This window comes from Mastigoproctus giganteus, chromosome 2 (genome assembly GCF_048544385.1).
Source record: "Mastigoproctus giganteus isolate SK-2022 chromosome 2, ASM4854438v1, whole genome shotgun sequence".
Classification (NCBI taxonomy): domain Eukaryota; kingdom Metazoa; phylum Arthropoda; class Arachnida; order Uropygi; family Thelyphonidae; genus Mastigoproctus; species Mastigoproctus giganteus.
This window is the reverse complement of record NC_143576.1, coordinates 246,730,009-246,746,948: the sequence shown is the minus strand read 5'-3', so window position 1 is coordinate 246,746,948 and position 16,940 is coordinate 246,730,009. Positions and strand designations below refer to the sequence as shown.

The window sequence follows — 16,940 nt, the reverse complement described above, 5'->3', positions numbered from 1 at the left end:
GTGAATCATATCAACTAGTCTATATATGCAATATATGAAAACTATTAAAATTGGTATACCAGCATAAGGTTAATATTCTAAGTGGAAAATGAATGAAAGAAATGTTTAATTATTTAACACAAATAAACACAAGATTCTTGTTTAATTAGCATATAAGCAAGTATGTAGAGTGTTGATAATATCCCATTGGTTTGAGTTTAATAATGAGTAGAAAGACAATTAGAAAATCAAAGCATTGTGAAAACATAGTATAGAAGACTTTAATTAACTGCATGTTTGGAATCCCTTGCCAACTATGCTAGGCTCATTCCTGCTACCTACAGATTCGAACATACAAATGTCTCTCTTAATTCACAAATGAGATCAAAGGGCAAAATGAGTAATTACATATCTGTACACTTGACTTCACTTCCAATAGAGTTAGTGGTTAAAGAATAATGCAGGATCATCTTGAGAGCAATGCAATTATATGGAAATTCCAGCATGGATTTGTTAGGGGGAGGAGCTTGTCTGACTAATCTGATTAGATACTATGACCCATTGACAAAGGATTTGTATACAAAAAAAATTAGAATTATGTACCACGTGCATAATCCAGCAGGTGACACACAATTTTTTTATTTTGAAAAAAAAAAAAAAAAAAAAAAAAAAACATGTAGCATCATTATTTTCCCATTATTTCTTCGGTTGTAATTTCTCAAGTAGATCAAAATTATGATATACTAGAGAAAGCTCTGTCACCAAATCAAGTTGGGGTAAATGTATAGGATACACAGGGTATACAAAACCATTTAATCCACATATATTATTGTGGTTAAACAATCAGGTGAATTGTTAGAATTAGCATTAGCAGAGGCATATAATGCAAGAAAGCAAGCTTATATAGCATCAGCCAAAAAAAAAAAAAAAAAACCCCTTCCCATTTCACTCATTCTTTCACTCCAAATGCTTGTCTAGTTCTGCCTTGAACTTATTTAAGTTGTTGACCTCCACTAAAACAGATGGAAGTTTGTTCCAACTATCAACTACCCGCTAGCCAAAGGAAAATTTCTGCACATCTATTCTACAATTGTCTTTCCTCAATTTGAATTTATGCCCCCACCTCAGGTTCATAATCTGAGCAAGTGGAAGAATCCCATCAGAATTCAGCGTGTTCAACCCATTCAAGGCCTTATACACCTCAATCAGATCACCTCGAAGGTGCCTAGTCTCCAGCCGCTGCAATTTGCACAACTTAAGCCTTTCTTGGTAAGAGGACCCCTTCATTCCCCTCACCAATCTTGTTGCCCTTCTCTGTACACACTCAAGCAACTCTACATCCTTCCTAAAATGAGGCATCCAGACCTGTATGCAGTACTCAAGGTGTAGCCTGACCATTGCCTTATACAAGGGGATAATCACCTCCTCCCTACTAGAAAAATTCCTGTATGTCATTGACAAGACCCATGACCTGCTCTGGCAGCCTGTCTACACTGCTCAGAAAACTTCATCATATCTGACTGCACAATTACCCCCAGGTCCTATTCATTCTCCACTAATCTATTTAACCATAATATCAAATTTGTTTGAAGAATATTAACAATTCAATCTGTTTAGAGAATATTAACGTTATATGTTAAGTAACAGTGTTACATCATATAACATTATTATATTAACAATAAAATTATTAATGTTATTATATGTTACATTATTCCACCTTTTTCCATAATGCTTTTTTTGTAACACTTTTTCATAATGCAAAAATTCATCTGATCCCACTAAAGGTGTTTTCAATCTCAAAATAATTTTGACTTCATATACTTAGTAAACCTTTTGACATTAGAAGCAAGTTGTAATGCTATGGGTAAATGTATAGTTGAGTAGCAGGAACAGAGTTGGTTGTTAATGTCCACTGCTCTTTGTGAACTAATGTTATTAGTGGGGTCCCACAGGGTTCAGTGCTTGGCACCTTACTACTGTTTTTCAATATTTATTAGCATAGTAATGAGGGTATATCAAGTTAAATATGTATGTTTACTGATGATATTACAAAGGTTGGCAGGAAATTAATGACAGAAATCAGTGTGTATCCTACTGAACAATACCTAGAGAAACTAGGAAGGTGGTCTGAGAAGTGGCAATTGAAGTTTAACATTGATAAATGAAAGGTACTGCATTTGATTAGTAGTAATTCCAGAATGGCATATCAATTGGAAGTACCACACTCAAGCTATTTTGAGAACAAAAAAAGCCTTAATTGTACAGTCTGACATAAAATTTTCTGAGCAGTGCAGTTGGGCTGCTAGGACAGCTCTTGGAGTTGTGTCAGTGATGTACAAGAACTTTGCTAGCGGGAACAAGGAATTGATTATCTCACTGTATAATGCAGTGGTTAGGCTGCATCTTGAGTATTATGTACACGTCTGGAAGCCTCATTTTAGGATCTGTTGGAACAGGTGCAGAGAAGGGTAATATTAGTCAGGGGGCACCAAAGAGTACCCTAGTACCCTTACCCAGAATCTTCATTTCTGTAAATTGCAGTATCTGGAAACTAGGCACCTGCAAAGAGACCTGATTGAAGTGTGTAAGGTTTAAATGGATTGAGTAAACTAAATGTTGATGATGGTATCCTATTCTTTCTTAGACAGTGCACATAAGTGGACACAAATTTAAATTGAAAAAGGATGGTTGCAGGATAGATGTATGAACATTTGCTTTCAGTTAGTGAGTAAGTGACTGTTAGAACATGCTTCCATCTGGTTTTGTGCAAGTGGGTAGTTTGAATGAAAGTTATGAGAGGATTAGACATTATTAGAGGGCAGATGGACAGGGTAGTTTAAATAAATTTAAGGAAGGATAAGATAAATTATTAGAGAGGATGAACAAATGATGTGTGCAGTATTTTTTTTTTTTTTTTTTTTACTAACACCATATATATAAGCTTACTTTCTTGCATCATATAGTAATACCATGTTTGGCAAAACCATCTTTTGTTTATACAACATAAATAAAATGATTGTTGTAAATGGTAAAATCAATTTTAACTTGCAATAATATGCAGCAAACACTGTAATCTTCAGAGTGTTACAAATAAAAAAGAGGTAAACTGCAGCCATTATCAATCCACTGTAGGATGGAACCCTCCTCAACAATTCATGTTGAGGGAAATGGACCATAACCTGCCACGCTAGTCCATTTGGCAGATCAACCATATTTAGCAGTCAGGGTTGGCAGATCAACCGTATTTAGCAGTCAGGAGCTTGAACCCCGGTCTACTCAAAGAGCATGTGCTGCTGCACTCAAACTCCTGACAACTCGGCTAATATAGGAGTCACCAATTGGTTGTCCATATTCAGATGACCAGTGAATTTTCAAGGAGCACAAGTGGTCTGAACATAAGTGAATAATTTCTGCATAAAGTTAATAATTTTAGTTTTGCATTTTTGTAAGTTCCTTTTATTTGAATGTGACATTTATAAAATAGATCATATCTTATAGTGAGTGCCCCTTTTTCATGTTCTGTAATAAAAGAAAATAAAAGTATGTTATCATAATGTTTACTTAATGTTTTATTAATTTTATGTCAAAAGGGGATCTGAACAGGGATGAATTACTGTATTTTCTTATACAGACCATGAAGGAAATTATTCAGTGACTCCTGGTATATATGGCACTGACGAGTGTGTCTTGAGAGGGTAGAATGGAAAAACATTCTCTCCCTCTGCACTATGCAGAAAAGTGGCATAGTTCAGCATTAATATTAGTTGAGGCATATGATGCAAGAAAGCATGCTTATACAGCATCAACCAAAAAAACCTTCCCATTTCACCCATCAGGTCACTCCAAGTGTTTGTCTAGCCTTAAATTTATTTAAGCTATCAACTTCCACAACAACAGATGGAAGTCTGTTTCAGCAATCACCTACCCACGGGCTAAAGACAAACTTCCACACATCTATTTTACAACTGTCTTTCCTCAATTTGAATCTATGCCCCCCTCAGGTTCTTAATCTCAGCAAGTGGAAGTATTCCATCAGCGTTGAGCCTGCTCAAACTATTCAAGGTCTTGTACACCTCAATCAGATCACCTCGCAGGTGCTTAGTCTCCGGATGCTGCAACTGACAGAATTGAAGCCTCTCCTGGTAAGAGAACCCCTTTGTTCCTTTCACCAATCTTGTTGCCCTTCTCTGTACTTGTTCTAGCAACTCTACAGCCTCCCTAAAATGAGGCCTGTGCATAGTACTCAAGGTGTGGCTTGGCCATTGCCTTATACAAAGGTATAATCACCTCCTTGTCTCTGTTGGCAAAATTAGACCAATCTGATTCATCGCCTTCCTTCTAGAGTTTACATCAGTAAAGAAGTCTTTGTTGTTTTTCTATGCATCCTTTGCCAAGGATTTCTCGTAATCAGCCTTCGCTTGCCTAACTTCCTTTGTGACTTGATTAGAGACTAGCTTATATCTGCTGTAGGCTTCTGTGTCACCTGCTAATTTATATGCATCCCATGCATTTTCCTTCTCTGCAATGAGCTTCATTAGTTCATCTGACATCCATTTAGGCCTAAATCTTGAACAGTATTTCTAAGTTGGTATGAAAAGCCTAGTAGCTTTGAAGATTAATTCCCTGAATTAATCTTCAAAGTTACTCCAGAGTCTCCAAGATTGCAGGGAACCTTGAAACAACATGTGATCTACAAGATACAGGAGTAATAATTATCATGTTATTTTGTTTAAGAGGACTTGGCTGAACTGCATGTAGGTAAAAAAAGTGTAGATTGTAAAATTGTGGTAAACAAATATAAAACTAAATACAAATATAAACTCTCAAATCCACTGTTGGGAAGGGATTCCTGTAGTTACATAATTACAAACCAAACATTTTGGAACATTTGGTTCCTTATTAGTTGCTTTAGATTTAGATAAAATTAAAACTTTACAGTCAATTTGCAAACACCTACATGGTATTATACAGGTGTACATAAAATAAAATAAGAACAAACATAAGGCTACTGACGAAAGAACCAAAGATTCTGAAAGGTTTGATATGTAATTTTGTAAATTAGTTAAAGTTTTCTAAATTATATTTTCTCAACATAGTGTAGCATGGTTAGTTTACATATGAAAAGTAAATTTATTTAGATCTTTTTAAATTTTATTCATTAATTTGGCAAGACTTTAATGTCTAGGCTTATCCATTTTATAGTACTAAATAGGTAATAATTGACTTATGCCATTTTATATAATACCAAATTACTAAAGAATGCCTACTGGAAGATTATATTTCATTTCATATACAAGTATAATTTAAAAGTAATGCTTTCAAAGAAAGTATCTAAGATACTTTCTAAGAAAGAATTAATATTTTCAGATATACAATGTAAGTCTGAGTATCAGTTTGGTCAAGCTACTCTTCAACCTCTTCAGATATTCTACAAGACAAGGCTGTCCATGGCATTTGTTAATAAAAAGCCAGTAGTTCCTGGACGTATCCTTTTTGTTTTGTAATTAGATATAGAAGTGGTAAAAAGTTGTTCCTTGACATTCCAAGGTTTTGATAATTTTTCACGTAAAGATCTTCTTGCCAACTGACTACTCCTTATGATTACTTACTGTGAGTGATGGTAAATAGTGCTCTGTCTTCTAACTTCTCATCTAATGCTAGTGTTCCTCAAGGTTCAGTTCTTTCTCCCAATCTCTTACTCATGACTATTAATGATCTTCCATTGACTCCAATCCATAGTTTTGCTGGTGATAGCATAATTCATTCCACCTTCCAGTCTGAGAAACCTTGTTCTGCAACAAACAGCTTCAACCTCTTGAAAAGTCACCACCAATTCCTTACATGTTGATCTCTGGGTAATTTTCGAACATAGCATGAAAAAACTTTATTAACTTCAATCCTTCTAAAACTTAGTCCTGTCTTATTTACTTACAAAAAAGAGTTTATTGCTCCTATGCTTATCTTTGATAACACTCAGATTTACAGACAAGACCACATATCTCTGTTGGGGATTTCACTTCTTTTTTTTGCTCCAAACTTTTCTTTTAAACAACTACTCACTATACAAATCTCAAATCTGCCCTACCACATAATATTGTTCACCCCATCTGGGGTGATTCTCCCAAAACCCCTCTCAAGCTTCTAGACTCCGTTCAAAATAGGCAGTTAGGTTAATTAATGACCCATTTCTTACCAAGTCTCCCCACTCTGTCTCATAGATGTTTTGTTTCGCTTCATGCCTTTTCTAGAGATACTTCCGTGGCACCGTTCTTCGGAATTGACATCTGTAATTTTGCCACTCTCTTCAAAACCAGTGTGAACATGTGCCTCAACCAGTCACTATCCTTTTTCTGTTCACCTCTAAACTCAGAACTAACTTCTCTCCCTTATTTGTTCCTTCTACTTCTTTTCTTTGGAGCCAATCTTCTTTCATATGTATTTCCCAAAAAATACAACCTACAGAAATTCAAGTGTAAGTTCAACAAGTATTTTCTGTCTTCTCAGCCTTCAATCCTTGCACAGTACTAAGTATTATAGGATCTAATACCTTTCCTAATTGGAGTTTTCATTAAAAAAAATGAAATTTAATTATTTTTGATTTCTATCAAAATATTAGAGAATTTAAATGTTAACATGAATATCTTACCAACAACAAATTAAAATTGCAAAATACTTGTTATGCAGTTTTTATATCTCTTCAGTTTGCATTTGGGTAATATAAAACAATTGAAATGAAAAGGATAAGTTAAAAATAGTGTATGTAAAGAAGAATAGTTTCAAAGAAGAATAAGAAAAGAGAGATTTAGCATATGAATCAGTTTGGTAATTATGAAGGAACTTAAATTAAAGGAAAACTTCATGCTAATTGGGAAAGGGACAGTCTAAATTATAGAATATATTTATATGTAAATATTTTAAAGTTTCACTTATTCATAAAAATAAGTAAATTTATTAACAATCCAGAAACACATTAATTAGATAGTATTGGAATGAGAATATGATGAAAAGAAAAAGAAAATATAATGCAAATGTTTATATTCAAAATAAAATTGAATACAAACATTTCGAATCATATAGAACACAAATAATGATTTTTAAACATACGTGTTAAAAGCTAATAGCCAAATTTAATCATCTGTGGATCTCTATCTGATTATATTGTCTCTTTTGAAGAAATAAGAGAGTTCCTATTGGTAAAGGACCTATTAAACAAATTCTCTTTTAATTTTCTTTGTTGGCAGAGGAGGTCATACTACTTGGTTATTTTGCTTCTTTTTAAGGTATACTTTACTCCCATGAAGTTTAAAAGAAATCGGAGATCACACAGTATGCAACTCTCCTTTAAGTTTAGTTTGTGACATGTTGGATCACATGAGGAAGCAATAAGATAGAACTGAGTTGAACAGTGGTGTGTATGGATATAAGAATTTACTAAAATACAGTCGGACCTCTATATAACGAAATCGATCGTTCCCTTGAAAAAATTTGTTATAAAGAAATATGACCTTTTCAACAATGAAAAATACTGTAAATTCAGAAATATAGTAAAATATGGGAAAGATGTGGGAATGAATAAATTTTCTAACATTTTAAAACAATTTATTAATATATACATATTAAGAAATGACTACTTACATGATGCCTACAATTCATTAGTACACTTTTAAGAATTATGTAAAATATTTGGTTATTTTTTATTGTACACTGAATTTTACTGTATATCATTCATAAAAATGTTCGCATTTGTTTAAACTTTAAACACTCAGATACATTTTCTGTTACATTTTTTTCGCACTTAAGGCCTCAATGAAAAGTTTCAAATGCTGCCAACATTTTGTGTTTGAAAGGTTTAATATTACCCTCATTGCTTTCATTGCCCTAATTTTCATCCAACTCATCGTTGATATTGTCACTAGTTCTTTAAATATGCTCCAAAATGTTGGAGTCACTCAGATATTCAGCTAATATGACATCATTATCAACTCCTAAAAATTCGTCAAGAACAATTTCTCTACTGATCAAGCCTCGCTTGGAACTCTTCCCAAGATTGCTCAATGTCTTCTAATAGTTCATCCCTCTCATCTCTGTTAATTAGCATTTTAGCAAAACCTGCTTTTGCGAAACAATTCTTAATTGTTGTTTCCATCATATCTTGACTCCACACTCTCGCAACTCTGATAGGCGCCTCCGTAGCCAGGTGGGAAGGAGCAGCAGTGCATAGCACGTGCTTCTTGATCAAACCAGGGTTCGAGCCCATCACCACCAAATACGGAGGATGCGGAAAGGTCAGGGAATGACCACTGCATGTCCCGGAGCAATATGGCCTTGGTTGCTAATGCTCCTAAAAACCAGATAACAGATAACAACAACAAGCAACAAGCAACAGACAAGCAACAACAAGCAACAGAATCTATAGGATAGTTGGTTTCTATTCTCAGTATAATTTTTTTCAGTATGTGCCTTTGGTAGTGCATTTTCAACTTCTTGATAATGCCTTGGCTGCAGTTAAGACGAATTATTCAGAAGGAAAAAAACAAGCTTCATACTTGTAAGTTTCAAAATTACCGAGTGAAGGCAGGCAGAGCAGTTGTCAATAATTTGTCAATAATCAACTTGATTTTTCTGTTTTCTTTCATCACCTTTCTATCGAAATTTAAAATCCACTGCTCAAAAATTTTGCTTGTCATTCAAGGTTTTTGTTGTAGTTGTCCAACTCTAACAACTTTACTCTTTTGAATCATCAGGGTTATTTACTTTTGCCTATTACCAAAAGCTTCAGTTTTTCATTACCGGCCATATTTGAACCAACCAAGACTAATAATTCTCTCCTTAATTATTTTTTACCACCTAAACATTTATCACCTTTAAAAGTCAGTGTCTTGTTTGGCAAACATTTAAAAAATAGACGTTTCATCAATGTTGAATATGTCTTTGGACTCATCCTCATAATTTTTTTCAAAACTGTTTCTTTCCAATGGGCATAGTCTTCTTCAATTGCAACTACACTTTCATCAGAAATAATTTTTTCGAGTAAGCCACGATGTTCTTTAAATTTGTTCAGCCAACCAGAACAAATTGGCTTGGAATGTTTTGTGCCCCAGAAAAGATGCATACTCCATAGACTCTTCTCTTATTTATAGCCCTGATTTGGCATGTTTTGGTCTCGAATCAACTTCATCTTCCCAAAGGCGTAATTTCGCACGCTTCCGAATGGGCCCTGTTTCCTCAAACAGTTTGAGAATCGAAATAGGGTTTTTCAGAATGGTTGACACACTACTGGCAGGGACATCAAATTGTAAAGTGATTTATTTTTTTTTTAATGCCACGAACTACACTATTAAGCATTTCCACTTTTTCACACTACTCTCAAGGATTTCCTCTTAGTCACTGTACTTGCACAGCAGTTAAAACAAAGCTGAAATTAGGGACCACTTGTAGCTACCATGTAAACAAACAGGTGAAATTTAGCAACAGTGTGGATGACTCATTTCTTTGAAAAAACAGATGAATTTCCAGGATAAAGGAAAATCACTCTCTCCTAATTCCCTAATAGGATGCGTACAGTAGAAAATAGGTTGACCAGAGCCAATGCTTGCATCAGGAATATGCCTTAATCTTTGCTAATGGCTGTGGACAGCTGACCAGCTGGACTTCTCAGCATAGTAGTGTATAAGTTGTATAGGTTTTACTTCTTTTTAGCTATTGCTGACCCACTGCTGGGCAAAGGCCTCTCCCAAACTTTTCCATCTTTTTCTATCCAGTGCCATGGTTGGCCAGTTTCCTCCTGCAGGGTTTTACAGGCACCATTAAATTATAAAATGTTTTAGCTCTTAATTCGTGGAATTAAAGCCTTTAGCTATTTAGAAGCTAAAGCGATTAATGTTTAATCCTTTTAGCTCTTAATTTGTGCTTTTCACAGCATCAGCTCTATTGCCTCAAGGCCAGAGGTGCAAACAATGCGTACCCGCGTCTCTCGAAATCAGTTCGTTATATGGAAATTTTCTTCGTTATACAGAAACTATTTTCAATGTAATGACCAAGGAGAAATCAAAAGGGTTTGCTACATAGAAAATTTTGCTATATGGAAGTTTATTAAAGAGAGGTCCGACTATATTATTATGAATGAATTTGGATTGCTGCTGTTTAGCTTGTGTTTAAAAAGTAGCAGAAGATTAAAAACTCCATAGCCTTTGGAATATCTATATGAGAAGTTTATTTAAATGCACAAAACATTTCATGTATTCATGATGAGCTAATACAGAAATGGAAATTAATTTGTTAGAAAACATTATGATGTCATATCCACAAAGTGTAATAGTGTTAGTTGAATAGTATTCTCATTTAAAATTTTCATGTAATTCCCATTGAGTATCTCTTTTCTTAATAATGACTTCATAACTTAAAATTTTAATTTAGAAAGCTAGTGTTCATTATCCTGTCCTTGATAATTTTCTGTATTAATTTTGACATTTTTTCCCTTGCTTTAAATGTGAACATGTTACATTACACATTCAAAGAAACAAGTAGTGCCAATATTTTGTGCAGAAAATTTATAAATTAGAAAGTAGCATTACTTCTTAACATTATAATTTGACCAGATGTGTTAGTAGCTCCACTGAGATGTGTGGAACGATTCATCAGTTTAACTGCAGTAGAACTATCTGATTTATTCAACTGTGTACAGAGGGTGCAAATGATAATTGAGAAAGAGCATAATGTAGCATCATCAACTATAGTCATCCAGGTGAGTAACCAATTTTTGTATGAAACACATCTTATTCCTATAAATATAGTTTGATTTTTATCTTTACCTGATATTCTTTGGTGTTAAAAAAGGGCTCTAGATTGATCTAATGATATATGCTTGTATTGACCATACTGTAACTAAGAGTATATTTCATTCTTGCTGTTGGCAGTAAAAATTTTCCTGGGACATTTTCTCCCATGGTATTTTGTTACCTCAAGCAGTGACATTCTAGTATCCCATTTAATAATATCTAAATACAAATAGATAACTGGGGAGGCTCCCTAAAAATTCTGGCAACTGGGCTGTTGCCTTGCTCGCTTGTATCTGATTGGTGTCCTCCTGTGTCTCCTACTTTTTAATGAAATGCGAATATTCTTTGTAATGAAATGAAAATTCTTAGGGATATTTCTGTCATATTTCATATTGATAAGTTAATCCATATCCATCACGTACCCATCCCCCCCTCCCTTAGGAATTACTGCTACACAAATCTCACCTTGTGGTTAACCACATTTGATGAATAACTATAGTAAAGCTTTGACAAATGCTTCTTGAATGCAGTACATGAGTTATGAAATGTTGTTTAATAATGGAATGCAGCCGAAATACAGCAAATTTATAAATTACATTTGTCATTATTCTGTAACTGATTTTAACTTTTCAGCGAGAAGTTGAGAACAACTGTTAAAATTCAATCACTGTATAAACTGGAAGGGGCAAAAATATGTTCTAGAAATCTAATATAGTAGAGGCTGCTTACTGTGATCACTTCACGACTCAGCAAAAGTGATAAAAATAACTGAAGAAACAAGAATGCACCTGTTTCGTGTCTTTTTATTTATGTAGAGCAGGAATGTGTACATAGAAAAGTGGACAGAAAAAAAACATTAAAATCAAGCAATATAAAATAGTTTATTTTGACTAGCCACTATTTTTTCAAGAAAGTCTTCAATAAAAATGAAATTCACATATTTCATAGCTCTGAATAATGCTGGACTCTTTGAATAGTACAGTACTTCTCAAATATTATAAACAATTAATAAATATTGAAAACAACATTGTTGTTTTCAATTAATGATACTGACTGTATATCAGGCTTAATGTCAAAGTTTGCAGATGATACAAAGGTTGGCAGGGTGGTTAATGACTAATAAGGGTGAGCTACTGCAACTAGAGCTAGGAAATTGGGTTGATGGGCTGAGAAATTGCAGCTAAAGTTTTAACATTGACAAATGCAAGGTATTGCATATGGGTAACAGTAATCCTAGAGTGACCAGTGTGGTACCACACTCAGGGTAGTGGAAAATGAACACAACCTGGGGGTAACTGTGCAGTCAGATATGAAATTCTCTAAGCAGTATAGACATGCTGCCAGAACAGCTCACAGGGTTTTGTCAATGATATATAGAAACTTTGCTAGCAGGGATAAGGAGGTGATTATCCCTTCATACAAGGCCATGGTTGGGCATCTTGAGTATTGTTAAAGGTCTGGAAGCCTCACTTTAGGAAGGATGTAGATTTGCTGGAATGAGTGCAGAGAAGAGCAGCCAGATTGGCGAAGGGAACAAAAGGTTGCTCTTATCTAGAAAAGTTTCAGTTCTACAAATTGCAGCATCTGGAGACTAGGCACATGCAGGGAGATCTGATTGAGGTGTTTAGTCTTGAATGGATTGAGTAAGCTGAATGTTAATGGCATTCTTCCTCTTGCTTGAGACTGCATACATGAGGGGACATAAATTCAAGTTGAGGAAGGATGGTTGCAGGATAGATATGCAAAAGTTTGCCTTCAGCCCTTGGGTGGTTGATTGTTAGAAGTGACTTCCATCCGTTGTTGTGGAAGTGGATGGTTTTAATAAATTCAAGGAAGAACTAGACAGATTCTTGGAGGATATGAATGGGTGAAGTGTGTAGGAATTATTTATTTATTTTTTTTGGCTGATGCTGCATAAGCTTGCTTTTTTGCATCATATGCCTCTACTAATGCTAATGCTAAAGTTCAGTGATAATAAAGGTAAAATCAAGGATTAGCATATAGATTTAGTTAACTATTTTATTGTGAATGTTTTATCAATATATTTAGATATGCATTATGTTTTCTGTTATATTTCAAGGATGGCCCAGATGCAGGGCAATCAATTCATCATGTGCATGTCCATATTCTTCCACGTAAACCTGGTGATTTTCAGAGAAATGATGACATCTATTTTCAGGTAACGTAAATATCAGTTAATTGAAACAGATTAAACTTTTCTCAGAATGTTATTATTGATATATAAATCACAATGTTACAAAGTGATAGATACATATATGGTGAATGACACAAAGTGTAAAAAATATTGGGCATTGGTTAACTTAATTGAATGTGTTATGTTAGTAAAGTAAATATTAAAGTGGCATATCTTTATATGTGTTAATCTTTTTGCATTATTCTCTTTTCCTTCTCATTCATAAATAGCATGTTTTGGTTACTTGTTTTCTGCAAATATAACCTTATTGTCAGATATTTAGAATTTTAAGTTGCATTGATTTTGTCTGTGCAGCAGAAACAGAATGTATATGAGACAGTGAGTGGAGAGACTTGGTAAGAGATTGGTCATTAATTAACTGCCCTCTTTTGAATGGAGTCCAGAAGCCTGAGAGAGGCTATGAGGGCACTGCCCCAGATGTGTGAACAATATTCCATGGTAGGGTGAATTTGCGATTTGTACAGAGTGGGTAACTGTTTAGGAGAAAAGTAACACTGAGAGCGAAAGAGAAAATCCAGTTTTGTAGATGCAGAAGAAGCAATATTTGTGATGTGCTTATGACAAGAGAGATTAGAAGTCAGGGTAATCCCTAATAAAGATATGTGATATTGTTTAGCAGTCTGAGTGTTGTCAAAGATAAGCATAAGAGCATAAGAATCCCTTTTGTAAGGCATAAGACAGGACTGAGTTTTAGAAGGATTGAAATTAACTAAGTTATATTTACTCCCCCCCCCCCCCCCGAAGAATTAACTGGAGATCAGCATTCAAGGACTTGGTAGTGGATATTCACAAAGTTGAAGTTGTTTGTGCAGAACAAGGTTTCCCAAACTGTAAGGTGGAATGCAATGTGCTATCATCAGCAAAACTATGGATATGATTTCCAGTCAATGAAAGCAGGTCATTAATATACAAGACAAAAACAGACAGTGGGAGAAGTTAGAAGAAAGAGAGCCGTCTACTGTCACCTGCAGTGAACAGTCAGAGAGAAAACTGGATACCCAATTACAAAAAATAATTGGCAAACCATAAGATGAAAGCTTATTTAGAAGACCTTTATGTAAAACATGATCAGAAGTCTTTGAAATGGCAATAATAACTTCTTGAATTTCACCAAATATTTCTGTTGAATTTGTCTATAGATGGTTAACATAAGCCCGTATATCACCAGTGCATCAACACTGATGGAATCTATCTTGGCAATTGTTGATCAAATGGAAGGTTTCAAGATAGTTTAGGAGCATGTGGTTAATGGATTTCTCCCTTACCTTAGAAAGAGCAGAAGTGCAATAGGTCAATAATTGGATGAGAATTTGTTACCCATTTTAGGAACTGGTTGGATATGAGTAAATTTCCAAGCAGAAAGAAAAACACCAGTGGAAAAAGAAAGTGTAAAATTTGACACAGAACAGGAGTAAGCTCAGGTGTAGAAGTTTTGAGAATAAGTCAAGAAATACCATCAGGATCTGGCACTTTCTTGGAATCAACATTGTTCAAAATCAACACTTCTGGCATCCTTTTGATGCAAGATCACAGGAGGCATTGAATGGAGTGTATTTGGAATGGTAGGAGGTGGTTTACCAGGATCATCAATACAAGAGTTAGAAAAAAAGTAGGATGCTATCATGTTGGCTTTATCTTTAATTGAGGTGGTAATAGAACTATCGGGTTTTAACAGAGGTGGGAATAGAGATGGGCAAAAGTTGAAGCCAGTAGCTTTGACAAGAGACCAGAATGCTTGACTACCATTTGGACAAGAAGCAAGTTTTATACTGTTGGCATGTTGAAAATCTAAGTTGGACTGATTAATAACTACTTTACAATTGTTGTGAGTTTTGGTATTGGCAGAAAATGAACCTGGAGATTTGTTTGTTTGTTACTTGGTTTTTTTTTAGGAGCATTAGCAACTAAGGCCATATTGCTCCGGGGATATATGGTGGTCATTCCCTGACCTTTCCGCATCCTCCGTATTTGGTGGGCATGGGCTCGAACCCCAGTCTAATCAAGAAGTGTGTGCAGCACACTGCTGCTCCTACCCAACCTGGCTACGGAGGCACCCCTGGAGATTTAGATGCAAGCCAATTGTGATATGCAACATTCTTACCTTGAACAGCCTTAGCACATTTATTGGAAAACCAAGGTTTAAATAAAGGCTGAGTTTTTAATGTGGAGTGTGGAATAAAGGATTTCATCCCTACAAGAATAATTTCACTGACATGACTGGGCAAATGTTGACATCAGAAGATTTGAAACTGTAATTCAACCAACAAAAAGAATAGAAGTCTCATTCATCATACCATTTTGCATTCTTGTAACACCAAACAAAACAAGGCAGGCGCCTCCATAGCCAGGTGGGAAGGAGCAGCAGTGCGTAGCACACGCTTCTTGATTAGACCGGGGTTCGAGCCCGTCACCACCAAATATGGAAAATGCGGAAAGGTCATGGAATGACCACCGTATATCCCGGAGCAATATGGCCTTAGTTGCTAATGCTCCTAAAAACCAAATAACAAACAAACAAACAAACAAAACAAGGCTGAGAATGACCATGAGAGAAAGGCTCCATTGGAGAAGAGACCATCACAAAGTTGTGACCTGAGGTGCGTAGAGGATCATTCACCTCGACTGTGTACTTGGATGGATTTTGTGTGAGAAAAGATGAAAAAAGAGTGTTGGCTGTGTGATTAGGATTGTCTGATATTCTGGTAGAGAAATGAACAATCTGTGCAAAGTCATTAGTAAATGCAAAAGCCTCTGCATCTCAACCAGATGGACCTCTTTGACTAGAAAATGGAAGCCAGATGGAGTTGTGAACATTAAAATCACCAAGGAAAATTACCTCACTGTTAGTAAAGTTGGATTGGAGAAAGTAAAGGTTCAAATAAAGGAAGTCAAAGAGTTCCAAGTGATTAGTGAAGTTGGGAGAAAGATAGAGGCAACAGATGAATTTGACAGAATGGGGTACAGAGATTTTAAGCCAGAGCAGCTCAAAAAATCCTTTATTGCCAAAAAAAATCATTAGTAACATAAGATGAATGAGTTATGGGAATGAAAAAAAAACAAAAAAAAACAAATGTGTTAAAATGCTGTGATTATGCACTCTAATTACTGTAGAATATGTTAACATTAAAATCAAGGTGGCTACTGAATAAGAATATCTCTGTCATTTTGTTGTGAATAAAAAGTCATTTTATGTGATTAATGATCCTCCTTGGGCCTTGCACAGTTTACCAGTTTTTAATTCCTTTACGAAATGTATTTTATTTAACTAATTTGAAATGAATATTCATTAAATTAAATTTATATATATATATATATATATATATATATTTTTTTTTTTTTTTTTTTTTTTTTTTCCAGCTTCAATCACATGATAAGACAGATAAAAAATGGAGGACAGATCAAGACATGGCCCAAGAAGCCAGAAAACTACGCCAGTACATTTCTTCTTGAATTTTGGAATGTTTTAAAACATCTCTAATGTGCATTTTTCAGATATGTTGATGATTTTTATGTAAATATAGGTATAATTTATCAGCACTGAATGAATGGATGGTAAGGATACCAGAAAAACCAAAATCCTAAGAAAGTTTCACTAAATAGCAAAAATAAAAGAACCATGCACCGTGCACTGTATTTTTTCATAAATAAAATGTAAAGGATGAAGCAGAGTTTCATATCTATTGCTAAGGTTGTTAGTAAGTGGTTATGAAAGTGAAAAACCTCTGAAAATTAAGGATATACATTTCTGGAAAGATGTTTACTCGCTGTACTCATCTTCTCTCCCCTCTCTCTCTCTCTCTCGACGCCTCCATAGCCAGGTGGGCAGGAGTGGCAGTGTGTAGCACACGCTTCTTGATTAGACCGGGGTTCGAGCCCGTGACCACCAAATACGGAGGATGCGGAAAGGTCAGGGAATGACCACCGCATATCCCCGAATATGGGTGCATTTTTTTTCTCCAATGGTAATA

At 35.0% G+C, this 16,940-nt stretch overlaps 1 protein-coding gene across 1 annotated transcript in view; it reads left to right on the top strand.

Annotated features, from left to right (window-relative positions):
* Nucleotides 1-16,451, top strand: part of NitFhit (ntrilase and fragile histidine triad fusion protein NitFhit) — a 61,510-nt gene extending 45,059 nt beyond the window's left edge. Inside the window, exons 9-12 of the mRNA XM_090369081.1 lie at nt 5,347-5,463; nt 10,578-10,723; nt 12,838-12,936; nt 16,330-16,451. Of these exons, the coding sequence (XP_090225207.1) occupies nt 5,347-5,463; nt 10,578-10,723; nt 12,838-12,936; nt 16,330-16,422 (455 nt within the window). The 3' untranslated portion in view covers nt 16,423-16,451. The remainder of the gene's footprint in view (nt 1-5,346; nt 5,464-10,577; nt 10,724-12,837; nt 12,937-16,329) is intronic.
* The last annotated feature ends 489 nt before the right edge of the window (nt 16,452-16,940 follow it).